This window comes from Urocitellus parryii, chromosome 4 (genome assembly GCF_045843805.1).
Source record: "Urocitellus parryii isolate mUroPar1 chromosome 4, mUroPar1.hap1, whole genome shotgun sequence".
NCBI lineage: Eukaryota > Metazoa > Chordata > Mammalia > Rodentia > Sciuridae > Urocitellus > Urocitellus parryii.
The window spans coordinates 108,364,282-108,392,220 of record NC_135534.1 but is presented as its reverse complement, the minus strand read 5'-3'; the positions used below and the strand labels follow the sequence as shown (position 1 = coordinate 108,392,220).

The 27,939-nt window shown below is 42.5% G+C and overlaps 1 protein-coding gene across 1 annotated transcript in view; it reads right to left on the bottom strand.

Annotated features, from left to right (window-relative positions):
• Sorl1 (sortilin related receptor 1) overlaps window positions 1-27,939 on the bottom strand; it is a 165,111-nt gene that overhangs the window by 3,697 nt on the left and 133,475 nt on the right. Inside the window, exons 33-47 of the mRNA XM_077796964.1 lie at window positions 23,266-23,397; window positions 22,472-22,598; window positions 22,169-22,338; window positions 18,746-18,858; window positions 18,441-18,545; window positions 17,613-17,685; window positions 14,835-14,917; window positions 13,526-13,622; window positions 10,915-11,099; window positions 8,564-8,683; window positions 7,605-7,769; window positions 6,063-6,237; window positions 5,066-5,172; window positions 2,486-2,678; window positions 157-369 (exon numbers count right to left, since the gene is read on the bottom strand). Coding sequence (XP_077653090.1) covers window positions 157-369; window positions 2,486-2,678; window positions 5,066-5,172; window positions 6,063-6,237; window positions 7,605-7,769; window positions 8,564-8,683; window positions 10,915-11,099; window positions 13,526-13,622; window positions 14,835-14,917; window positions 17,613-17,685; window positions 18,441-18,545; window positions 18,746-18,858; window positions 22,169-22,338; window positions 22,472-22,598; window positions 23,266-23,397 — 2,058 coding nt within the window. The remainder of the gene's footprint in view (window positions 1-156; window positions 370-2,485; window positions 2,679-5,065; window positions 5,173-6,062; window positions 6,238-7,604; window positions 7,770-8,563; window positions 8,684-10,914; window positions 11,100-13,525; window positions 13,623-14,834; window positions 14,918-17,612; window positions 17,686-18,440; window positions 18,546-18,745; window positions 18,859-22,168; window positions 22,339-22,471; window positions 22,599-23,265; window positions 23,398-27,939) is intronic.

The window sequence follows — 27,939 nt, the reverse complement described above, 5'->3', positions numbered from 1 at the left end:
TAATACTTTAATTTCCGAGCAAGGTACAAGCCATGAGTTCCAAATGGTTTAACCCTACGCAGGGAATCACTAGCTAATGAACAACTCCTCTCATGTCAAAAGGTAAGCTCTCGGAGTCAGGTACTTTCCAATCGGATCAGTGGCCCTGCCACTTACCCAGATCATCCCCCGAGGAGAAGATTGCTGAACCCAGCCTCGAGCTGTAGTGGCTGTTAGCAAAAGCAGTGAAGCTGCTCTGTAACCTCCGATGCTTTGTGTACAGGATGGCAAAGCCGACCCCCAGGCTCAGCAGTATCAGGAACAGGATGGGAACCACCACGGCAGCAACATCAGTAGATCTGGTAGCCTGAATGGCTGCTGTATCTCCCCCTGCAGAGGCAAAATTCCCAACCATGAGCCTCCTTCCTGAGGGTAGGAGAATGCACCAGGTGGCTCCGCAAGGCCCCACCTACCAAAAAAGCTAGAAGTTCAGCACAGCTACCCAAACACCTGTCTGCTGTGACGCGTTCCTGCATGTGCATGAGGCCTGAATGTTTCCCAACCACTCGCCCTGAGTGACAGACCATGGGCCTTGCGCATGCTAATGCGGTAATTACATTAGCCTCCTAATCACTGCCTTGTTGGTTATTTAGATAATCTCTTGGAAGGGAGACCTTTGTTGGGGTATCAACATTGATTTCATTAGCATTATTACTTAAGACCACTTGCTCGCCTTACATAAGAGGATGTGAAATCAGACCACTAATTAACGAGATTGCAATTATTTCCCCCTACTTGGCACCAAAGTCACTCTGAACTGCAATTACCTGAAGCTCCATTAAGTGATACAAACGAGATTCCTTTACTACAATACTGACTTAACAGCTCGTGAAGTTTTACAAGGTTTTTTTTTTTTAAACTGAAGTTAAAAAAAAAAAAATGAGGGAGATCACCTTTCCATATACCTTTAACATTTTTTAAAGTTCTCTGCAAAGCCACTTAGATGTTTATAACCTAACAAAGAGGCCACTTCCCTGGTCTTATAGAAATGCAGTCTTATTATGATTTACAGATACAATCATACCACTGGGGCTCAGGGGCAAGCCATCCCTCTCCAACACCCTTGTTGGGGAAGGGGCCGCCATCTTGAAAGGGGGTAAACTGTTCATGTCAAAAGCCCCTAAGGGAGCAGGGCCAGTCTGAACCTGAGGTAAGAAAATGGAGCTTAAGAGTCCATTTTTAGCCAAGGAGGCACTGTGGACTTTTCTGGTCTAGGTTTCCATAGGCTTGGGGGTTATTCTCCAGTGTAGTGGGAGGTGGCCCAGGCAAGGGATCTGCTACCCAGGGATTCAGTCTGGCAGGATACTCACAAAGATGGCCCAGAGATCAGTCATCTCTGCTAAACCTAATCCAGAAATTTAATATTCATGCCTTTATTTAAAATTCTCTCATTTATTTTCTTTAAAAAAAAACTTCAGAAAAAATACTGTCAAACTCTTATTTAATGTGTCCTAGGCCATCCCAACTGTGCAGTGGTAAATAAGAAAAGGCTGGAGCTCAGTGGAGGCATCAGGAATGAGAGCTCCAGATGGTCCTCGTTTCAGAGGCAGCTGGTCCAGTCCTCACAACAGGTTTTCCTGGAGTATACTGCACAGGTTGCTAGCTAGTTTCACTTGAAAACTGGGCGCTAGTAAGAAAACAGGAGGTTAACAAGAGTTCTGCTGTCTGTTTTTTGTGGGGCCTTCTCAGAGCCTCTGATTCGCCATGATTGACCAGAGGAAGGTGGAAAGCAGGGCTCCCTCTTTTAGGAGGATGAGTATTCTGCATGATCATACCCAGGAAATATTATGTGCTGGAACACTTAACAAATTAACACAAGATTCTGGCTTGAGCCCTGGTTAGTTCTTGGCTGGGAGTGAATGTAACTAAAAAGACCAGTGGCAAAATATCTGTTGAAATCCTGGCCAAGCTATGCCGGTGCAAACAGACTTTGGGTAAACCATGAGCATGGCCCAGCACTGGTATCTATGAGTTTCCTAAGACGTAGCCCAGGCCCAAATTGGGATCCAGATCTGAGGCTGACAACTCAGATGACTGGAGGGCTAGATGGTCAGTTTCTTCACATGGAGGAGAAGAACTACTGACTTGCAGGATCACAGGGTGTGTTAGCATGTTAGAGGCTCTGAGAAGTCCTGCAAAAATGAACAACAAAACTCTTGCTAAGCTGATGTTTCTCACATTGCACCTTCATTTTAAACAAAATGTTCCCTTTCTCGTACTTTGAAATCAGAATATGGTCACCTTGTAAACTCAGCTTCATGCTATACCTGGCTCAGAATTTGTTAACTAAATCTGTACCTCATGATATCGAGACCTAAATGACTTTCCCCTGAGCTGAGAGAACATTTCAAGTGTCTTTAGAAATAGACACATGTTTATTGGACTATTCTACATCCTTCCTCTTTCCCCAGAAGGGACAGCAGAAACTGGGTGCAGGGCAACTTACCAGACCCCAGCTCATCATACAGTAGGACAGCAGGCTCCCCACAGATCTGGCTGCCAAAAAGACATCGTGCTTGGACAGTGAAAGTATAATTATGACCCATCTTCAGGTTGGAAATTTTAAAGAAATTGTCAGTAGTATTCCCAAGGTAAGCTGTGAGATTCATGGCACTATCAAACATATGTATCTCGTAGCCCTGAAAACAAACACACACAAGACTGCTCAGGAAGTCAAATAAGGAACCCAACAGCTTCTACTACTGGTTCCAGCCATGTCTGAGTCCCTTACTGCAGCTTTTATAGATGCTAAAGCACTTTGAGTTTCTCACTAGCTTTTTTTTTTTTTTTTTAAACATTACCATGGAGACACTGCATTCAAAAAACAGGAATTTTCCCATCCCAGCATTTCAACTAGCAACGGCACCCACTTGGGAACTGAAGACTAAAAGTGAAAAGTGTGGCCCAAGGAAAGCTATTTCAGCATATATACACTCAAAGTTCTGATCAGCAGTCACTTGTCTCAAGCAATATTCAATACCATAAAGAACCTGGACTCTTCAGCCACAGTTCGTAGTATGGGATTTGACTCATACTAGATCACCCTCGGCGTGGCCTCCAGCAATAGGTAAGATAAGGGAATTTACAATCAGAAAGGACAGCACGTTTCTTCTTAGTGCAGTATTTAGGAAGGCCACTGCCAGCTTGCTTCCTCTCTTTCTAGCTCTTCCTAAGCTGATCCCAGGTCTGACCATCTTGGCTGTGATAATAACATTTCAGAAGGCACAGGCACCTGTGCATGGGAGAAGGGGATGGGATAATCTGGACTATGTCGGAAGACTCCTGCCTGAATTCCTGTGAGGGAAGTCACCCTCTGACAGTGCTGACCCAGGATGCTAGATGGCATCAGGCTGACTACTGGACTTCTCTAGTGATTTCAGTGTCACAGCTACAAACATCCATTTCCAGTGCCTCAAAAATGATTCCATCCATTATCTCTATCCTCATAGGGGACCACTGCGTAATCAGTGATTTCTGGTTCACATTACATTGACCTGTCTAGTCTCCCAACTCCAAGCCAGAGAGAAGGGGAAAGGGCAAGCTATGCTGATGCCAGGACCCTCCCCTAGGAATGGAACACTGACCTACATGCAACTCCAACCTAAAAGCTGGGCTTCTGCCATCCCCAGGCAGCATCACCTAATGGCTAATGGAGGCCAAACTGGGCTTCTTGGCACCTGCCTGGCATCCCATGCCTGTAGTTATTTCTATAAACTAGCAATTTATACTGACTATCTAACATATATTCAGTCTAGGACATCTGTAAAACACACAATAACATAAAGAAAATAATTCAAATTACACAAACATCAACAACCTAAACTTTATTTCAATAGTTCTCTTCTGTTGGGAGTTGTTTCTTCTATTATTAATAATGCATATAAATTTTTATGCACATTGCTTCCTAAGAGAAAACTTCTGGAAGAATTGCTGGATCAAGAAGCATGAACACTTTCAATGTTTTTGATATATATTACCAAAGGACCTTCTAGGAGGGTGAACCAACATGTATTCTCTGAGTGCTTTGTTCCCCTGATCACCCACGTTGATGACACACACTCTTCCCCCGGGGTCTTTGCTGATTTAACATACAAGTGCCTCATCCTTGTTGTTTGGACTCTCAGTGAGGTTAAACCTTTCTCCTCTGGCTTACTGCTGCTGGAATTTTTTACTTCCTTAACTATACCTTTTTCAAATGGGAACATTTATTTTGAATTGATCCAACAACATTCTTAGTATCTAAGGATATTACCATTTACATGTCGTAGCTGGGAAACTCTCACAGAGTGATGAGGATTTTCAAGTTTGACTTGAGCTTTGCTTGTGACAGTGCACTGTGACTGCTGAGGCCTCTTGGGCCCTTGGTCTACACTGTTCCTCCAGGGAGCCACAGCTGTGTTGAGTCCCTGTTGAGCTCATGCCCTGTGGTCAGGGAAGCCAACCCAGATCCACTCAAGACTGTCCACTACCAGGTGGAAATCACCTAGGGCCTGCTCTCCTTTCCCTAACCTCTGATGTGGATGCAGCATTGGTTGCCAATGACAAAACAAAACAAAGCAAAAGGTGTTTTTCATAAGTCAACAGAGTAGATTCAAGTATTTCCTACTCCCTCTATTTCTTTTGGAAGGAAGTGATGATGTGCCATGATGGCAGCATGGCCACAGCCCCAGGCCTCGGAGTGACTGGGGCAGGTGGGCTCTTGGTTCCAATGCTGAGCCCTGGCCCAGCTTCAGGAAGCACAACAAGGGCTCCAGCCCATTTCCCTTTCTTCTGGGGAAGACAAGTACAAGACTGAAAAGTGCTTAGTGTAGAGATTCTCATCTTTAATGTGCAATATAAACATTTTGCTAATTAGCAATCCCATAGAAATGGTCCTTTAATTCTCAAGTTCACGTTGATGCCCTATTCTTTCTTCCCCCCCCCCTTTTTTTACACTTTCTACACCAGCATGCTGTTAACGAGCTCTTCTCTAAAATACCATTTCAATTACATTTCCAAAGTCATTGTGAATAAGGGAGGAACTTACCCTGCTTTCATTAAAATGCTTTTCCTTTAAAGCTAGACTTTTCCAAAACAGAAGAACGTGATCATTTTCTGTTATGATTTTTAAGGCATCAGGTGCTGATAATGAAACTGAAAATTAAAGATGAGATAGGATGCAGTTAGTAGACATATACTTAAACCTCCATTTTCCTGTTGTTAAAGAGAGATTAAATAATACTAGCCTCAGAGGCCTGGGTTAAGGAAAGAAAAAAACACATACCTGCCTAGCATAGAGCCTAGCTAGCACATGGTAGATACCTTCAATTGGCATCTTGTTTGCTGTGGATAGAACAATCTTAGCCAAGAAGCTTGGACAGTAATAGTTCTCAGACATAAGGATGGATAAAACCAAGATGGGGCAGGGGGTGGAGGGAAGGGGAGGGATGGAACAGGAAAGGGATTCTGCAGCTCCTTTGAATGGCAGCTGAGCAGACCCAGGGCCCCTATTCATACCACAGCCCAAATGGGGCTGAGCCTCCACTACTAGTACTCCTGATACTGTCTGATGTTGTCTAAGTAACTGCGCTTATCATCTGCTTTCTGAACTTGAGCCTGACTACCCTCTAATTTACTTCCCGGGGTGTTGGTCTCCCTCCGTTTCCATGTCAGACTGCACCAATGAACCCCTGTGACATCAGGGTAGGTCCTCAGATGCAATGCTCAGCCTGAGTGGTAAATATTCAGTTATATTTCCTAACTCTCTTGTGCTTTCCTCCTCTTCTCCCCTACTAATGTCAAAACGAGCTAGGAGAGAGGAGATTTTTAGAATGTGGAGAATATGGAAAACAAGAGCCACTCCCCAGTCCCCTGGGCCCTGGCTATCTCACTGCAGCCCAGATCTGCTGTTCTGCTGCAGTGTGGACACCGAAGAGCAGTGTTTGCAGGCTGTGGGCAATTCCTGATGGACAGCTCCTGACAGGTGGTCCAGCACCATAGGCATTCTGCTGGGCAGGAAGGCTTCTTATCTCTCTGTTACTTACCTGTGGTGATTTTTATGCTGGAATCTTTGCTCATGTTCCCCAGCTGGACAATGACATGGTATTTCCCTCCAGGTTCCAACTTGTTAAGGGTGTACTCCATGGTACTGTTGCGGGATTTTACTTTGTAGCTCCTGTCAGTCTTTCTTATCAGATCTTTAACTGCAATTGCATAGAACTAGGACAAAAAAAAAATCAGAGTGGTAATCAGAAACTTAGTATTCTTCATTCTTCATAGTTCAATGGCAGACAATGTAACCCAAGTACAGGTATCCCTCATCTCTAGGGGCCTGGTTCTAGGGCCCTTGTGGATACCACATCCCTTATACAAAATGGTGTAATGTTTGCCTACAGTCTACATACGTCTTCCTATATACTCAACGTCATCACTAGATTACTTGTAATAGATATTACAATGTAAATGTTGATATACAGTATTGTTTAGGAAATAATGACAAAAGAAAACACCTGTACAATTTCAGTGTAGACAATTTGTTTTTCGAATATTTTCAATCTGCCTTTGGTTGAATCCATGATATGGAACCTACGGGTACAGAGGGCTGACTACAGAGTGACTGTGACCCTCCATAATATTCTGAGTCCCAAAGTCTGACTTTGTTCTTTGATATGTCTTTGGGGTAGCCAGGGCCAGCCTTTTTAACAAATATGAACTCAGAACTTACACAGATTTGAGGGAAAAAAGAAAAAGTCACCAGGAAAAGCCACATTTACTGTGGCATCAGGAGCTAGGTTAGGACAAGTAAGAACACTGAAATTCAGTACTTGACTTCTGCATCTCCAACACTGCAACAGTTATGGTATTGTCAGTGGAAAGACAATGAACAAGTGTTCAATGCTAGTTCTACTGGACAAAAAGCTCTATGTAACTCTCCCAGGCTGCTTCTTTATATATGAGGGCAGGGAATAAAGGGACATGCAGTAAGCACAGGAAACCCAGTCATCAGGAAGAAGCGGAAAGTCAAGGAGTCTTAGAAATCAAGCATTATTAAAACTGACCACACCCAATATGAAGAGGGGCAAAGGTAAAAGCAATCTGAAGCAAGGAGAACTGGGAGGTGTTTCAAGAAGGATCAAGGCCCCTTCTCTAAACAGGGGTCACCAAACTTTCAGAAAAGGTAAATATTTTAGGTGTTGGGGGCCAGATGAAGACCAGTGTGGTCACTAATTAACTCTGCTGTTTGAAGCATGAGAGCAAACAGACAATATGTAAACAGATGGGTGTGGCTTGGTTCCAATAAAGCTTTATTTAAAGAAAACAAGCTGAATTTGGTCTGTGGGCCTTTGTTTGATGACCTGTGTCTCAGAGGGTCAAGGAAGGGGCTAAGTTAATATGGCAGCCAGGAAAAACAGAGGAGCACCAACTAAAAAGAGGCAACTCTAAGAATATGATCAAGTCAGAAATGGGGTGAGTCCTGCTGACTCCACCTCCAGGCCTGTGTTTCCTATCCATTGCTGGACTCCCTTTAGCCCTTCCCAAGGCATGCTAAGAATAAGCCAGGCTGCCTAGATGCCTAGCCTGCTTACCAAGTCCTGGTCGGGAGAGTCGTATGGTGATTCCCACTTGATGACAGCCGAGGTTTTGCCTGTATGAACCACATGCAGGTGACGGGGTGGAAGCCTGCTGTCTGGGATCATCTTCACCACAACATAGTCAGAGGATGGCCCTTGGTAAGGTACCACCACCCGGACCTACGGCCAAGTACACACACAGAAAAATGATACCATGTGAGCTCACACAATCTTCACTATGCTCTCAATAAAAGTGAAGTACACCAACTAAAATTCAACCCATAAAAAAGAAGTAAAATATAAAGTAATTCCCAACCTAGCCCAGACCATTTGCCACTGCTCACAGTTTTTTATGCTTCCTTCCAGAAATATCCTATGCACACACAGACATAGATGTGAGTGTATAAATTCATAATATATGCCCGTCCGTATGCGTGTGTCTATGTAGTCTTTCTTAAATAATCTTACACAACTGAGGAAACAGTACACATATTTTGCCCCTCACTTCTGACCCTTGACACAGGTTAGCAGTTTTTCCATATCAATACCTTTGGAGCTGTCTTTCTTTTGTTGCTCTGTGTTCCATTTCCTGGACAAGCCATAATATTTTTAGCCATTCCCCTCTTGATGTACATTTAAGTTGTTTCAAGTCTTTTTACTGTCACAAGTGCTAATGGACCAAACATCTTTTTCCATCTGTCTTGGCACATGTATAAAAGTATGTAGGGTAAATTCCAAGAAATGGAATCTGACAAAAGGTTTTGATTTATCTGTCTCTGTTATTAGTCCTCCCATAGGGAGCTGCAGCTGGGTGTTTGTGATGCTTTTGAAGAAGAACTTTCCAGCTATCATGCACACCAATGCTGGAATCCAGATGTCCAGCTCCCCAGATCCAGGTTGAACTCAGGAACCCAGGACTTAAGACATCCCTTAAAAAATGGGAACTCCTTTTGCCTCTCATTCTGGAAACTTACCAGAAACAAATACTGCTCATCCTGACTGACGATGACTGTCATGTTATGGAGTGAAGTAGTCAAGCTCTTCGGGTTTCGATAGAGGTCAAGAAAGGATGTAGCATAGAAGATACCATAAACCTGATAAAAGCAGAGAATGGAAACAACATCAGCACATGGGCTAGTGACCTCATGATCTCAAAATCCCTCATTTAAGATCCTGCAAATACTTCTAAAGAGCTCCAAGAGAAGTTTTCCTTCCATATTCATTACGCTGACAGCACTTACAGAGCTGCACGTGCATCAGCACAGGTCAACACCATGCGCTCTCTGTCCCCAGAGAGCTCATTCTTGAGGAGAATCAGGCACGGAAGAAAAACAGGCATATAACAAGGTGCATTCAGAGCGTCAGATAAAACACTAAAAGAGGGCATAATGAGCCAGAGCCAAGAGGGGGCTTACCAAAGAGGGGGTACATGCTAGCACAGTGCAGCAGGGACATGGAGAGCCAAATTTTATTTTGGATGTGCAGAGTGGACAGGAAATCCATGGAGTTTGTAGAGTGAGCATGAGAATCTCACAAGTGTATGGAGGAAACACAGGAGAAAAGGCACTGTCAGCTCCCGGAAGATGCCAGTTCTTTTCTTAGTAGAACCGTGGTTCTTAGTGAGAACTACTTGGAAAGAAAGTCTGCACTTCCCACTCCCTGGGGGCTAAGGGAGGCCATGTGATGGTTCCAGCCAAGGAGATGTAACTAGAAATTTCCTATGGGAAGGTCTGGGAGGGCTCATTATAATGGAGGGAGGGCCCTTCTTGCTGCCTCAAGTACGGGTAATAGCTGTGGCTCTAGGAGGGCTCCTGGACCATGCAGTGACATTGAAGATGGATGCCACAGGCTGGAGACGGCTGGAACCTGTCCTGGACCCAACTGTGCTGCTGTAACAGGAGCCCTGGACTGTTTACCTCCAAACTTGTTTTAATTGAGAGGGAAACAAACTGTTTAAAGAATGGTTTCTTTCAGTTCCACTGTTAACGCAGCCATTCTTACTCCTGCTGGTACATGTAGGAAACACTCAGAGTTTCCAGTGGGGAAAGGAGATCTGATGAGGCTTGCAGCAGGGCGTGAAAGCTGAGTGAGCTTGTGATGAGAGGGTAGGAGTTGAGGAAGTTTCTTTGTAAGGAGAATCAGAGCATTTTCTCCAAGAGCATGTGAGCAAAAAGATGGGGCTGAAAATTATACAAGTTTGGAGGAGTGGCAGAAAGGGACAGGGGACTGATCAGGATGTGCAAAGTATTTCCAAGGCCAGATAACAGTGCAATTTTCCCTAACTCTGCTCAGCATCAGAAGAACTGGAGAGGGGAGAACAAGGGTATCGAAAAAGGAAAGGAGGCCCCAGGAGTGATTAACTGAGCATAGGTGGGGAAGTGGGGAAAAGGAGTCAGAAAGCAAATGCAAATGGAACAGGAATGGAGAAACAAGGGAGCCACAAAGCTCAGATGGGATGCTGCAGTCAGTGTGGAGGCTCAGAGCTCAGGATAACGCCTCACTGTGACGGGGCCTATGGCTCCATGGGGTAGGGTGGCGATGGGCAGGAAGGGGTTCATGGAATACAAGAACCGAGGAATAAGAAGGTTCCCCACATGGACAGTGGCGATGGCAGTTCTTGAGGTGAAGAGGAAAACCAAGGGCTGCCAGAGCAGAGTGCTCAGTGAACTGAAGAAAGAGCCAGAAGTGAAAGTTCCCACAGGCAGCTCCTTTGATCTCTCACCTATGAAAGCATGTGACCAGAGCACAAGTCAGGACCAGCACAGTATGGCTGCTTCTCCAAGGTCACACGTAATCAGTGACCCTAAGATTAAGTGATGTTCCAGCATTCCTACATTATGCCCTACTCTGGGAGGATAGCTGGGTGTGACAGACGACCCTCCCGAGCTGGGTTTCTGAATAGAGAAAAAGGTCCCTTTGCAAGTAGAATCTACTTTGAGGTAAAAGGGAATTCCCAAGAGGGCTCAGGGCTGCCTTGGCATCACCTTCTGGGTCATATAAAAGAGCAGAGGCTGTTAAATAAAACTTCTCATGAAGTCCGTGATGCAAGTTGAGTCCCCAAGCACAGAAATATGCCACCCTCTACCTGCATGAGGTCTACACAGTAACAACAACATGTGGTACTATTTCTTAGAAGCCAGGACAGAGCATGGTAAGGGATATTGGGGTTGGGATGGCAGGTGCCTCCAGAGCTAACCAAGAGGATGGCTTGTGTGGGGTAGGAAAGGAAGAACCAGCAGCAGAGAGGAGCCCTGGGTCTGTCCTGTGGCCTTGTATCAAGGGAGGGTCCACACCCAAGCTGTGATGGTCACTCTGGCCCACTTACCACATTCCTGGGGCCAGTCCAAGAGCATTCCACTGCAGTCTGGTTGATGGCCTTGGCTTTGAGGCTTGGAGCAGGTGGGCGAACCCCTCTGGTTACCACATGCTCAAACGCCAGAGGACTGTCTCCCAAGTCAGTCTTGGCCCAAGCAGAAATCTCGTAGGATGTATGAGCTGTCAGATTACCAACTGTGAAAACAAGGAGATGCCCGAAGAGAGGCGGGGTGTTAATTCAGAATTTGTGTCAATATACACGTGCTATTTAAAAAAAATGATCTCTCAATTTAGTCAGTCATGTAGGACTTTGTTAATTTATAAGTTTATTTAACACTTATTTACAGATGAGCAGTCATGTAATACAACCTCAGGGGCACTGGGAAATTTCTCTTACAGCTGACCATCTCAGGATAAAATAGGTAAAACACTCCTGGATAGCCATTGGCCCTGTATTAGAGGAGTCTTGAAAAATCATGCCCTTCCAATCAGTTATGCCATAAAATCAGAGAGGGACTCAAAAATCTGCAAATGAGGAGATCATCTCAGTGTCTGTTGCAGTAGAATAAACTGCTTGACCTGACTGGCCACAGGGCAAGAGCTAAATCATGTGTGTCCCACAAACTACTATGCAACCTCTAAAATTTGTTCCAAAGAATATTTATTGACACTGGAAAATCCTTATGTTACATGAAAAGAGAAGGATAAACTATATATAGTATTATTCTGATTTTGTAAAGATAGAGAGATCAATGTGTAAAAAAAAAGTGGAAATATCTGAAATATAAAGTGAAATTAAAGAAAATTCCATTACACATTTTATGCCTTCTAACATTTTCTGAAATAAACATGTATTCCCTAAACTAAATTAAGAGTGATCAAAGGGAGAACATGTTAACAGGATAACCTTTGGAATCAGAAGGACGAGGGTTCAAGGCTTGACTTTACCCCTTGTGGCTGTACCTCTGTTATGGTTTGGATGTGAGGTGTCCCCAAAAGCTCACGTGTGAGACAATGCAAGAAGGTTCAGAGGAAAAATGATTGGGTTGTTGAGAGCATTAACCCAATGAATAAATTAATCACCTGACAGGGATTAACTGAGTGGTAACTGAAGGGGTAGGGTGTGGCTGGAGGAGCTGGGAACTGGGGTGTGACTGTGGGGTATATACTCGTTTCGGACAAGTGGAGTCTCTCTCTCTGCTTCTTGATCACCGTGTGAGCTGCTTCCTCCATGTTGTTCCTGCCTGGAGCCCCGAGGAATGGAGCCAGCCTTCTATGGACTGAGACCTCTGAAACTGTGAGCCCTCAATAAACTTTTCCTTCTTTAAAATGGTCTGGTCAGATATTTTAGTCACAGCAGTGACTAAAACATCCTTGGTAAAGTATTTAAACCCCTCTGGCCTGTTTCCCTGTTTGTAAGATGGCGGAAAAATAATAGTACTTGAATAGCAGCTGGCTGTTTCGGGGATTAAAAGAAAAGATGTGTAAAGTACCTGGCGTGAGGCCCTGCATTGAGCTGCCTCTTCATAGATTTCAGGCAACAGCTACCAAGATTATGCCTAACTTTGCTGATTATATTGGTGTAACACTGAGGCAACGGGTCACAGGCTTTGGAACTGGAAAGATATGGGTTCCAATCCTGACTCTGCTGCCTTGTGAGAGCACTGCTCATTCTCTGAACCTGTGTTATGCCTCCAAAAGATGAGCACCCCTCACAGAATTATTATTTGGGTTATGTGAGACAATAGCCCCAGTAACACCTTGGTAAAAGCTTTCACACAGTAGGTGCTGAATGTAATTTTTCCCCCTTGCATGGACTCCTTATACAAATTATTTAATCTAGTAAATATTCAGTTTCAAATAAGAAAAAAAAAAGGGACAATTACAGAAAACCTATAGTTTCCGTCTTATAAGACAAAAACAAGAAATGAATAAAACTGACTGAAAGTACTTTTCAAACAGGCTAGTCGCAGAGGGACGGGGGACGCTCCTGTGTTGTTCTCAACATTCACGGCAGAGGGACGGGGGACACTCCTGTGTCGTTCTCAACATTCACGGACAGCTCTTAGTACTCAACTTTTTGTCTTAGAAATAAAATCCACCCTTTAGCCCATTTTCAGACACAAAAATTTTAGTTGAGGCATGCTCTTTGCACAGATGCAAGGACTGGACCCCTTCCTTCCTTGGTTTGTCTGTCCACTCATTCAGTCAACAAATATTTTCTGAATGCCAATCATGTCCCAAGTCTCATGCTACCTCTTATTAGAAGGGGACTTAACTAGGCTAGAAAGAGACAGACAACTAAATCTAGGAATCTGTTCTGATGAAGCACAAAAATCATGTGCTGACAGTTAATCTGGTCTCTTTCCAGTTCTTCTCTGGAGCCTGCCACTTCCACTTAAGGCCCATGGGTTAGGAGGAGGATTGAGCTACCAGTGAGTGAAGCCTTCTAACTAGAGTCAGGAGTCCTTTTACAGTGCCCTCAGTGGACAAGGACCTGGCCATGCAAAACCACCTCCAGAGAACTCTGCCCAGCACCCCACACATGCTCTGCTGCCAAGAAAGTGTTGGTGCAACCTTCGCTTCTTCCTGCTCAAGTACCACGAGATACAAAGTGTTACCTTTATGAGACAGTATGCTCCCTCGGAAGTTCAAGGTTTTCTTCTCTTGTTTGTGGGCGTCAAATGTCCAGAAAAGGTTCACCACATAGCCATTCACCTGCCAAGATATGGGAGACGCATATCAACAACCAGGGGATTCACCAACTACAAAAAGCAGGCTTCTTTAGATGTCTCATTTTTTTCAATGGATGGGCGGTTTCTTTTTAAACAAGTTCTATTTGTGCTACCATTAGTATTTAGCCATCCTCCATCTACTTCTAAAAACAAATGTGAGATCATTTATAATACAAAATGTATTTAACAAACAGAAAATGAATACAGAATAGAAAGACAAGAACCAATTAATAAAGGTGGAAAAGGGAAAAAATGCAAAGATAATTAGGCCAAGATAATTAAGGGTAAAACTCAGCTGGGGCTATCCCTGCAGTCAAGGCCAACAGTTCAATACAAAGCTGGCTGGTGAGCTCTTACTTCCCCACAGGAGTAAACACATCCACACACGAAGAAAAAATACTTCTTCTAAGTCCAGAGCTCAGAGAAGGTTGTGATCTATAGATCTTTAAATATGGGACAATCAACAAAATAAAAGCATTTTCAAGACCAAAGACTATAAATAAGGAGCAAGACATTAAGGCCACCCATCTCTTGTACCAACCCTCTCTGGAAGTCAAAGGTGTGACACTAAATTGTAGTTAGGTAGATGGCACAATGACTTAGAAGGCTGTTTGTCCCATCACAACTTCATGGATGGGGAGGGATGCAAAGAGGAGCAGGCAAAAAAGAGCATCTGGAAAGTGGGTTCAACTTGAGAGAGCAGGAGGACACACAACCACGGTGGAGCTGGCTGTGCAGAGGGGCCAAGCAGATGGTCTGCTGGTGCAGGAGGAGGGAACCAAGTGGCTAGGTGGGGACCTAAGGTGGATGTGTTTCCAAGGTATCTGACGCTCACAAGAAAGCTGCTCTTCCACTGTGGGAACCTCCGTATTGGCACTTAGTACCAGGAAATCCAATAAAGCTGGAAATTACAGGGCATACATATTCTATTAACACCAACTCTTTATTTGCACTGTAGCTGTGAACCATTTAATTATATGGTTAAAGAAAAAAAAAAAAGGCACCAGGCTGAGGCAGAATAATTACATGTGGAGACTCAAGTTGTTCTTCATGGGGGAAAGAACCAACCTATTCAGGTACTCTAGCTTCACCAGATCAGGTCATTCATTTTTCTTAATCTTAATGTGCTACGTCACCTTGGTTCCCATACAAAGTAAAGCCCCACCCAACTGATGGTTTGAACTTTCCACATTACCTTGACGTCACCATCCATGGTCAGGGTAAAGCTTAGAGAATTCTCCCCATAGCTGTCAATGTGGATATCTGGTGGTGGAATCACTGAAAACAAAAGGGAATTCAAAGAGAAACCAAGCAATGAAAAGGGAGGAAGGCAGAATTCAGTTTTTGACTCAACAAAGCGATCTTTCAGTTGGGGAAGAAAGGGCACTTCTTCAGCTGTCTTTACTATCTCTATACCACTGTTACCCTGAAGCTGAGGTTGGGCCCACCATTGCCTGGTGTATACACAGCAATCTTGGCTCAGTCGGGAAATTAGGTCAAGCAGAAAAGTTCCATTATGTAACCGTCCCAAGCAGCCTGGCTTCGACCTGGTTCTTAAGGTGAAGAGATCACTGTGAGCACCACCTTTACTGGCACTGACAAAGTCCCAGCAGCCTCAACCCCTTTTGGAAGGATGACAATGAGATGAATCAGAAATGATAAACAGATGTGCTGCAAAATAAGAATGTGGCCTCTGGAGTCAGCAAACTTGAGTTCAAAGTTCTGTTTGCTGATATTTAACAGCTGGGTAATCTGGGGCAAGTGACTTATCTCCTTTGAGCCTAAAGATACACATTTCTATGAATGTATAGTGCCTACCACTTAACTCCTGATCCCTTTCTAATAGTTTCATTTATGGAAGATTAAAGAGCTTGTAAGCAACTGGCACTATCTAAAAGATCAGAGCTCAATCTGAGAGCTGAGGTAGGCAAGGAGAGAGCAGTCCAGAGAAAAGACCACCCTTAGGTCAACAGATCAGCATGGTGCAATCATTGGAAGGTCTGCACACAAGAAATCTGTCACTGCTGAGGCCAGCGTAATTCAAGATGGTCCTACTGGATACATGTGACCAGAAGACACCATTTAAATGAATGTGTTTATGAGATTCTCAGCACATATGCCCCTTATATAGGAAAGACAAGAGAGATTCAAAGTAGTGGGTAATATCTGGTGGCAAAAGAGACGTGTCAAAATCTGGAGGAGTCCCTCCAAATGATAAACAGATCATGAAACTGGGCTTGAGGAAAACACAATAACCAGAAGAAAGAGTGTGAGAAGTTTCAGAAATCCAAATCAGAGTCCAACAGCAAGGATGTTGTGTGAAAGCCAACCCAAATTAAAATCATGGTGATCAGGGACATGTCACAATTTTCTTCAAAGCCCAGTTTCTTCAGCTACTAAATGAGGATAAAAATACTTATCTCTATGAACTCAATTAAACAAGAAGCATGGTGCTTACTGTACCAAAAGAGCTCATTAACAGGTGGGTCCTCCATGGCTGTTATTACCAATCTACCACATTCGCTAATGAACCTGCATTCTGGCTGATACCACTGCTGCCTTTGACCTTCATCTTCTTATGTTATGATCCCAGGTCACAGATATCTCACAATACTTGTTGACACAGCACAGTTGTCTCTGTACATACTCCTCCCACGTGAGGAGCTGAAACTCATCAAAATCAGAGAGAAAAAGCTTAAGAAAAGCAACCACCCCCTGAGATTTTCAAGTGCAGGTAAGACTTGTGCCTACAAAGCTCAAGGAAGTCTCTCACTTTACAAAAATCCCTTCTATTAGGTACAGATGACCAGAATGTTTTGAATCAGATTTTTTGGAGAGAAAGAATAAGCCTAAAAACTTATGGATGGTGAATCCAGAAGCATGCTTTCTCCAACACCTGCAAGCATTCTGCCTATCGACTGGCAGTGCTAAGTCTGGCTGCCTTGCGCCCTGACCTCCACGTTGCAGATTTTAGAGGGGATCAGAGTGACTCTTGATGTCTCAGAGCTTTTGTCTCACAGGCTCTGGGTAAAGCAAAGTCCCCCAATCATGTTCCACACCACAGAGTTCATGTGATTTTTCTATTTCCAAGTCCAAGAATGAAAGTCCTTGGTGCCATGGCTGAGAAAAACCATTCAGAAAGATGAGCTACTGTCCATCTCCCAACATGTACCAGAACCCTCAGATGCTTCAGTTCACTTACACACCAACACTGTTTTCTTTGATACTAGTGACAGAGTGGAGAAAACAGACCAGAACTCAGTCCTCATGAGGCACACATGCAAAATGACAAGCCAGCCACCCCAGCAAGCAGAGAAGCCCAGTGGGTCACACGTGGCTCAGCCCAGAGGGTAGCGTGTAGCATGATGGTTAAGAAAGAGCACAGGCTTCAGAGTCAGGCATGTCAGGTTACAGTCCCAAGCATGTCACTCACTGATTGTGTGGCCTGCGGGAAGTGACATCCTCTTTCCACTTCTTGCCTAATCTGGTAGCTGTTCTAAAGGATCAACTAGGTGAGCTGATGTACACAAAAGAGTGCACACTCAGAATGCCCAAGGTCAGCCCTAATGCTAGAAACCACCATTGACAGTTTGTCGGTGTGAGTGGGAGAAGCCGCAAACCCCAGAGTGGACCTTTCTTTAAGACACCACAAACGAACATGTACAGAACCATCTCCATCTTTAGTGAGAAGGAGGACTCCTTCTATTTAGCTATTATACATGTTCATAAAAGGAAGGGCCTGCTGGCTTTGGAAATCCCTTCAATTCTAGGAGGAGAAATACACTCAATAGTTATGTAAAAAGACTTCTGCTATATAAAGCACCTGGAGATACCCAGAAGTGTGCATGTGCTGGGGAGAAAGAAGCCGTGTGAAGTTTTCTAATCTACGCTGCTCCTTTCCAGTCATACTGAAGGTCATTTCCAAAGGGCTCCTATCTTCTCTAAATCTGCAAATGCTGGTAGAATCATTTACCTTTTCCTTTTATGGTGGTAATGGATTTAGAATCGCTCCAGTTTCCTATTCCACGACTAGTCACCGCAGCCACCTTTTCAAATTAGAGTGTGAATTAGTATGAAATAAAGGCAATAACACCATATGGCAAGAATTCTAAATGAGCTAAAGGGGTGAAATTTTGGCAATGAGGGTGGAAAAAATTATATAGAGAGTGACCTGTGAAGTTCAGGGGTCCCAGCAATTGAAATGAGAGGGGGAAGAAACAAAGGGAAGGAGCCTGGGCAAAGTAAATCATGATAGTCCCAAGATTATAAAATTGCTCTTGATAGACACATGTCAAGGTTTTTCTAATGGCCAGTGTGTATGTATGGGTATCCAAGTTCTAAATGCACAGATATATAAAAGGGGTATTGGGGAAATTAGTACAAGGGGGTTTCTGGAGGTTGTGCATGTAATGGTCTCAAACATGCTTTACACAAAAATCTATCTCTTTTCTGTTAAAGGTAACATTACATGTCATAAGAACCTCACAAAATCAGTTTATAAATGCCATTTATCAATAGCTCTGCCTCACCCTGGGGCTAAAGATAAGCAGAAAAGGGTATGTGCAAAAGTTATAGGTGCTGGAAAGCTAGCAGAAAATCTGGTTACAAGCTGGGAAAGCCGCATTGCCTAAGTGCTTGATTATCTGTGGGAAGTCTGCTTCCCTCCTCAGGACAAGGAGCTGGGTATTTTATGGACTAACACTACGCACTCTTAAAAGTAAGCACGGAGTGCTCATGAAATGGAGACATGTCTCTAGTTTCCAAGACTGACCAGAGGGCCAGGACAGCTGTGAATACTCACTCTGACGGTGTACAGAACGTTGACCAGTAAGTTCTTTATTTCTGTAGAGTTACTAGCAGCTCTCTGGGAGGCCCACATCTTAGAACCACTTCTGCTGTATTCTACCTAAAATGAGAAGGAAAAAATGATTAAAACTAACCAGAGGTCTAGAACACCCTGTTATCTTATAAAGTGGCAGGTCAGGAAAGGGGAAAGTGGGGTACCAGATGTTCTGACAGGTGGGTCATTATCCACAAAATTATGGCAAATCAACACAGAAATCTCTATCACCCTGACACCCATGTCCTCTCCTGGAAGGTACTTACAATGTACTCACGAATGAGACCGTGGGTGTGGATGGGAGGAGTCCAGTGGCCAACAATCACACCTTCTGCTTCCCTGTGGAGTGATAGTTGGAGATTTCGAGGGGCATCTGGCACTATAAAAAGAGGCAACTTGCAAGTCAAGCTATCCCTGTGTGCAGAAGACATGATCTCATACACAGATCACAAGAGTCTCTGGAGGGTGCAAAAACCTACTGCAAGTGCTAAATGAATTCAGTAAAGTTGCAGGATACAAGATCAACATACAAAACTGGTAGCATTGCTTCAAACCACCAACAAACTTGCTTGAAAAGAAATTAAGAAATCAATCTCATTTACAATAGCAACCAAAAATTAATAGATAAATATAAGAAATAAATTTAACTAAGAAGGTGAGGTGAAAGAGCTCTACAATGAAAGCTATAAAATACTGATGAAAGAAACTGAAGAGGACACACGTGCGCGCGTGCGCACGCGCACACACACACACACACACACACACACATTCATGAACTGGTAGAATTAATATTGCTAAAATGAACATACTATCTAAAGCAATCTACAGATTCAGTGCAATCCCTATCAGAATACCAACAATGTTCTTCATATTAAAAGAAAAAAAATCCTTCTAAAATTTGTATGAAGTCATAGAAGATCCTAAGTGGCCAAATGTACACACACACATACACCAAAAACAAACAAACAAAAAACCCACAAAGCTGAATGCATCGCAAAGCTTTAGAAATCAAAAGAGTAAGGCACCAGCATAAAGAGACACACACAGACCAACAGAACATAGAATCTAGGAGTGAGTCCACATATTTACACCAACTGATGTTTGACAAAGGCCCCAAGAACATACAATGAAGAAAGGATAGTTTCTTCAATAAATGGTGCTGGGAAAACTAAATATTCATGTGCAGAAAAATGAAACTGGATTTCTTTCAAAATATATATATATATATATATTTATTTTTTAATGTCTGAAACAGATCCAAGACTTAACTGTAAGATTCCCCAAACTATGAAACTAAAAGAAAACACAGGGGAATACTTTAGCACAATGGTCTGGGCAAAGACTCCGTTTTAATAATATGACCCAAAAAAACACTGCCACAAAAGTAAAAATTTAGTAGCTTACATGTCTCATTTGTCAAAAAAAAAGTAACGATAAAAATCTACAGAATAAATAAAATAATTATTAGAGTGATGGGACACCCTATTCATCCAACAAGGGAATTAATAGAATACACAAGGACTTCAACAATTCAAATGCAAAAAAAAAATCTGATAAAAAATGGTCAATTAGACATTTCTCAAAAGAACATATTCAAGTGGCCAACAAGTAAATTTAAAAAAAAAAAAAAGCTAATCTCTAATCATCAAGGAAATGATTATCAAAATCACAATGACGTATCATGTTACCCCAGTGAGAACGGCCATTATCAAAAAGACAAAAAATTTAAAATGCTGGCAAAGATACAGAGAAAGGGTAATTCTAAGCTGCTGGGGGGAATACCACAAATCAGTGCAGTCATTATGGCAAACAGCATAGAAGTTTCTCAAAAAAATTACCAACAGAACTACCCCAAGATCCAACAAGCCCACTCCTGAGGATAAGCCAAAGAACAGGAGAGAATCAATATGTCAAAGAGGTTCCCACACTCCCGGGTTCACTGCACACTGTTCACAACAGACAAGATATGAAACCAACCCAGAAGCCAGGTGAGGAATGACTGGATAAAGAAAACACGGCTTGTACACACACACACACTCATACACAATGGAATATCATTAAACCACAAGAATGAAATTCTGAAATAACAACATGAATGAGCCTGGAGTACATTATGTTAAGTGAAATAAGCCAGGCACAGCAAGACAAATACTGCATGTTCTCGCTTACATACAGAAACTGAAAAGCTAAAAACCTCATCTCCTAGTGGCAACCAGAGGCTGAGGAGGATGGAGGGTGAGGGAAAGATGAAAAGTGGTGAGCACATACACAGTGCAGCTGGACAGAAGGACAGCACAGCAGGGTAACTATGGATAACGACGACTAACTGAGTATTTCAAAACAGATAGTAGAAGGACACTAAATGTTCCCAACACAAAAAAAAACGACAAGTGTCTGAGGTGACGGATAAGCTACCATCACCTATCATATAATATCATTACATATTATATACATGTATTGAAATGGATACCCCACAAATATGGACAATTAATCTTGTACAAATTATATTTTAAAAGAGAGTTAACTTCCGAATCACATAGTGGTCAGCTAGAAGAATTTTCCTGAGCTTAAAACAAAAATAAGAGGGAATACAGATTGGTAGTTAAAAAAAAAAAAAAAAAAAAGAAAGAAAGAAAGACACTATAAATAGAAAAAAGACCAGTAGAATAGAGGAAAGAAAAGTGAGTGGGAGAAGGGAGGGAAAGAGGAAGCACTTAATACTGAATGGGAGAAAATTGTATTCTATGCTTATATGTCAAAATGAACCTCAATATTATATATAATATTATATACTCTAATTAAAAAAAACACATTATGTCCCAGAAATACAAAAAAAAGGAAAAAGAAGGAATCTTTTTCCTTCTAGAAAAAGAAGGAATCTAGGTACTGAGACCTACCCACTACGAAGTCTGTTAGCTTATTTTCTCTACTTTGACAAGATACATTTCCTATTCTTCCAGATTGCAAGGTATGCTGTCCACACATCAGATCAGGGCTCAGTCGAGTCCGATGGTCACACATCCACAGGGCTGCAGGATGGGATCACCTGGCAGGCCGAGTCACCACTGCCCTGGACTTCAATGCTGTGATCTTAATTGTCAATGACAGCCCCTGCTGCCTCAGCCTCCCATACCACAGAACTGACCCATGGGCATGACTGTCAAGGAATAAGACTATTTCTAACATCACAGAAATTCTACATCCAAATGAATATGGTCACTACCACAACAGACTCCTTAATGAGTGATATGTATTCAAGATACTTCAGGCAACAGGGAAAATGAAGAGAACAAGCAGATCATCACCAAGTGCGCTACTCTGAAAGGAGAAAGCAGGGAGCTCTCTCAGAAACATGATTTTGGCAAATTTCTTTAAAGCTTAGTCACAAAACTACTGACATGCCTCGTATTTCAATGACGATGAGGTCCTAAGCAAGGGAAATGACATGACAAGAGACACAAGAGGGCAATGGTGGAGAGAATCCTATCTTAGGGTGCAAGAGCATCCTCTGCCATGCTAAGAATAAATGTTAAACAGATCAGGCAAGACCACAGAACTTAGCCACAAGACTTCTGCACAGATAAGGCACAGGTAAGTATGTCTCTGCATTCCTGAGCATCCATGGGAAAACCTGTTCAACATCTCACATGAAGTCTTGTAATTGCCACAAAAATAAGATTATAACTTACACCCTTCTGGAGTCCGCAGGGTCACAAAGTCATTGGTGTTGTGCGCCTTGCTCAGACATTGAACCTGTACTTTAACTTGATATGTGGTGTCAGGTTTCAAGACTTTCAACACAGTGTTCGTTTTGTTGCTGTGAGTCTCCAGAGTCTTCCATATGCTCTCTCCAACCACCCTGGCCAAAAGAACAAAGATAGTGTCTCAGCCAAGTGGCATGGATGGCTAATCAAGAGCCCCAGAATGATTATCACAAGAGAATTTACGGATCATCCAGTGGCAACAAGGACCATGGCAGAGATGGGACCCACCTGTAGTAGACAGTATATACACAAGAAGCAGATGGCATTTTTTTGGGCCGCATCCAGGTCAAAGTTACATCCCCAGAGAAGTCAGCTGTCCACTGAAGATTCTGTACTTTGTATACAGTTAACTCATCTGAAGAGATAAGGAGTAAAGTTATATCTTATAAATTCTCAAATTTCAAAGAACCCCGGCTTTTAAGCAGGGCTGCTGCATTCTAAATTGTCAGGAGATCACAATCACTAACTGAAAAGAAATTCCAGAAAATATAGCTCACACCTCCCTCTACAATCTTCCCTAGGGTTCCCATATTTCCAATCATGGTATTGTTCCTGGAATTTCACCTCCTTCCTGCCCAAGGCAATTTAAACTTGATTCTAAAAGAGAACATTGCAAGTTCATGGACAATGCCATAGCAGAATGTACCACTAAATACTCTCCAGGGAGGACTGAGTTAACCCCATCAGCAGTTTGAGGCTCTGAGAAAGCAGTGGCATATCAGCAAAAGGCAAGAAGTCTGTTGAAGATAAATCCAAGACCAGCCCCTTCACCAAAAGGTAGGAGGTAGAGGGAAGTTACATCAGAGATGGGCCAGCTCACTTGGTGCCACGAAGTGGGGCACAAATCCATTTCAGTTCCAGATTCTGTTTTGTGTTTTGCTATGCTGGGGATGAAATCCCAAGCCTTGCATATGCTAGGCAAGTGCTCCAGCACTGAGCTGTGCCCCAACCCTCATTTTCAGACTTAGGGAAAGTTCTAGAAGCTCCAAGCTAGAAGCACCCACAGTGTGCAAGTTACTCACCACTGCAGGCCGCCTCGTCACTCTCATCCGAGCAGTCCAGGAAGCCGTCACAACGCTCCGAGAGTACAATGCAGGCCTCACCATCCTCACACTTGAACTCTCTGCTCATACAGGTCAAGGTGCTGTGTGTGGCTGAAACACAAAGAGCCTTCCTGAACCTGGGGAAGGACCAATTTGCACCGAAGGTCCAGGTTCACTCATGGTTAGAAAAAGTAGTTTGAATTCTTTCAGCTAATCAACTTCTGCTTCAAAATACCTTTCTGTAATGTGGAGGAGAACGTGCACTGGTGCCATTGCACCATCTGATTCATTGTTAACAACTGGATCTCCCTTCAGGAAGGATGTGAGACTTGGAGGCAAACTAGGGTTTAAGTCTTCATTCTGTGTAAGCTTGAGCAAGCTGCTTAATATCACCAAAGTGCAGTTCTCCTATGAAAAGTGGGTGACAATTCTACAGCTATTGTGTCTGCAGGGAGCTAGTGAGATCAAGCACCTAAGTGGTTCCTGGCAGGTACCAACAAGCTATAGCTAGAACTCCACAGTACTAATTGCTCTGTTCTATTCTTAGATCCTAGAATGACACTCTGACTTCTGGCTTGAGTAATAAAAATAATGAGATGTATCACAATAATGTTGAGAGGTGTGCCCACTTGATGAAGTATTTTTAATTGTATAAGTTTCAAAATATTTTCATAGAAAAAGAAATAATGAAAAATAAAGGTAAAGTCAGTTAAGAGTTATGTAACTATAGCAGGCTACTAACCAAAACTTCATCTTCTCTCCAGCATGGAAGGCTCTAGAAAGGCAGTGGTAACAATGCAATTGCAAATGACACTAAAGGAAGAGTAAAGGAGGGAATGGCTATGGGGAGCAAATCTGCTGCCCAAGGATGATCAGGGCCAGGCCCAGATGCAGGTACTTCAGGCCTTCATTATCCAGACCCAAGCTGCCTACCCCAGCCCAGACAAGGAAGGGCTATGCCAGAGACCCAAAGCCAGCATCTAAAATTAACCTTGCACTTCCAAGTCAAAGACTTTCACATTCTCATTCCTGGAGCCTGCCAGTAAGTTACTTTGCTTAGCAAAAGGGACTTCACAGATGCGATTAAATAAAGGACTTTGATGAAGGAAGTCCGGCCTGGATTTTTAGATGGTCCCATGTAGCCACATGCGTTCTTCAAGGTGAGACCCTTTCCTGGATGTGGCCAGAGGCAGATTTGTAAAGACAGTAGGAGGGTCCCAGAGATCCAGCGCTGCTGACTCTCAGGTGGAGGCAGAAGCCATGAGCCTCTAGAGGGCAGCCCCAGAAACTGACAAAAGCAATGAAACAGATTCTCCCCTAGAGTCTCCAGAGGAACTGCCCTGCCGTCACCTTGGTTTTAGCCCAGTGACACCGTGTCAGATTTCAGACTCAGAGAACTATCAGAAAATAAAAGTGTTGTTCCATGATACTCTGTCTGAGGTAATTCATTACAGTGGCCGGAAAACCGATATGCACTCCAGCCCCTGTGTTTGTCCAGATCTTATGTTGGGATTCTATCTTGGTTTCCTGAGCCCGGACTATAACTTCTCCATTGGGATTCAGGAACAAAACTCGTGGTAGCTCTTACCCTCCATCCCATGTGCAAATAAATACATGCACTCTACTACACATGACTATACCGTTTATATCAACATGATGAACCATGCCTACACTCCAGGTAAAAAAAAAAAAAAAAAGCTTCATCTAAAATAGTTTAAATAAATTTCTTTAATCACACTCTCTAAATTCTATTCCAGGGTATTAATGGAAAAAGAAATTACCAAAAGGACTTCTCAGTCACTGTAGTCATCTAAGAGCAAAGAATCAACAGCAGTAATTCTTTAACAGTCTCCTAGGGAACTTCTAAAGTGTACAGACTCCTGAACTTGCACCAAACCTCCTGTAGCAGAGCATAGTAGGAACTCAGCAGATGAAGTATTTAAAAGCTCCCGTGTGAATCAGGAAAATTGACCAGGCTGAGAACCTCTGCTGGCCAGAACCACTCTTTGAGACAGAGGTAGAGAAATTGCATAGTGTTCATAGGAGAACCACCAGGATCCTCAACAGAAATGGATAAAGGATCCAGGAATATTTTCTTAGAGGCAAAAAGATATGAGGATTGCCAGGGAGAAAGGTAGTGAGAGCAGGAATGGAACACTTAACAATTGTTCTCAATTGATGAATTTTCATACAAAAGAATTAATAACACTGCATGAGTCTCTAGGATGGTTTCAGCTTAGTACTTGCTTTAAAAAAAAAAAAAAAAAAAGCTAATACAGTGCAGTGGTCCCACACCATTTGCAGGAGATTGGCTGGAGGATCCTGCAGACACCAAACTCCAAAGATGCTCAAGTCCCCTATGTAAAATGGCACAGTTTGTGCATATAACTCACACACATCCTCTTGTATACGTTAAATCTTCCCTAGATTACTTATAATACTTAATGCAATGTAAATACTTTGCAAATCAGTATTATACTGTTTTGTTTATAGAATGACAAGAACCAAAGTCTATACATGTTCAGTATAAATACATTTTATATATGTATGTAAATACATATTTTTCACTCCACAATTATTTAAATACACAGATACAGAATCTGCAGATACAAAGGGAGAAGGGAACTACAAAATCCACTTATGAGGCTTTTCACAAACTATAATCCCACACTTCAAGAAAATCATTGTATTACAGAAATCTATTATACACTGAGCTGAAAATGGTTTGTCTTGGGGCAGGGGGGCGGGTGGACAACTGCATTACATATACAAGCATACTGGAGTTCTACAAAAAAGTTGAAGAACCACTGCTGTAACAGTCTCAGGATCCCAAGACAGACTTCACCCTCCCATGCACTGAGCATTAAAGGAGGTCCTGCAGGCATCAGGAACAGCTCCAGGCACTATGAACATGTATAGGAAAGACAAGGCACCTACTGTCAAAGAGATTATCTTCTCTTGAGAGAAGCTACAAACAAGCCAACCAACAAATAAGTCATTTCAGATAATGTAAGAGCCACAAAAGAACATAGAGTAATGGTGTCTGAGTTAAAGGGACGGGCAGTGACGCCACTTCATACAGGACAGTCAGAGAGGGATACTGCTCAGAAGGGGACCACTTGGAAAACACAAGATTCCCATCACAGACGTCTACCACTTGATAAGAATATGCGAAAACTATTGCCAAACAACAGCTGAGTAGGATTGTTAAAGATGTTTGAGGCTTCCTTATAAAATATATCTCAAAACTCCAAAAGCAAGAAAAACCAGATTTGAGATTCTGGAAATAAAGTTGCCATTAATCTCTGCAAATTCTTAAATGATTATTAAAGAGATGGTGGATGGGCACTTAGAACAGAAGTAGTGGCCAGCAGGGGCCAGCTTCTCTGAGAGGAATCATGCCACACTCATGCCATTTTGTTTTTGATAAGGATTAATGGATTTAGGAAAATTGTGGAGACAGCACATCTTGATTTTAAGACCCTGAATTAAGCAACATCCTTGTGAATAAGACAAATTTGAAACAGCCTGAAAACACAGATTTAAAGAATGCCAATTAATAGGTTACTATCACCAGGAGGAACATTGTAGGTCTTTGCCTCTTTGTTGATTATTTTTAACGTTCACCTTGTCATATGATCTCTTACTTGGCTCAGATGTTCTATCACTTTGGTGAGTGTGGGATCAACCTGCTCTGCTCTTTTAATGTCCCAGAGGCCCACTGCATTCATTATTTTAACATAAGTGTAGACTTTTGTACTAAGTCCTGTTTGATTTCTCTGTTAGGTTTGGTATATTCTTCTCTGATAAAATCTCTACACATTTAATTGGGTAAAAGTCTTTTCCACAGACCACCATCTATTTTTGTGAACTTTGTTAGTCATCTTTTATTTGGTAAATTATGAACTGGTATAAGTTTGTAATGTTCATGTATATTGATTGTGGCAAAGTTGTACAGATTTCTATATTTTGGATGAGAAATTTTTCTTCTCTCTATAATAAATTGTTTCTTATCTTGGCATTTAAAAAAAAAACTCTCTATACAGACATCATGGCAGAAAGATCATGACCTTCTATCTAAATAAATATCCCAGTCTGGTACTGACTGGAAGACTCTCTTAGAGCCTTAATTTTCCTATCTCTACAATGGAGACAATACCAAAATCACAAGGTAATTAACAATTAAGTGAAATAAATATATAATTTACATGAGAATAATGGAAGGTACATTTCCCTTACCAAGTGTTCATTTTTCTTTTTGAGTCCTGATTATTTTACCAGAAAATAAGTGCTTTTGTTGACTCTGCATTACCTGCAGATGTAACAAGCATGCTTTCCAAATTTTCATCCAATCTAGTAATGACCTTTTAAATAGAGCAGGGCCATTTACAAGGAGTCAGAAATGATTCTAACAGCAAACAGAGCAAAGTAGCAGCAGCCTGAAGAAAACTGCTTAGGATAAAGCAAAGAGAAAAATAAAAAAAGATCCCCAAAAAGGTAAGAAAGCAGAAAGGCATAATAATGAAACAAATACAAATAAATAAGGCAATCGAATCGAATCTTCCTGGTTCCCAAGTTCCCCGTGACAAGAGCAGGTGCAATGATATACAGGGGTTCTTCCCCCAAAAGCATCTGAATTTATTCAGGTCCTGA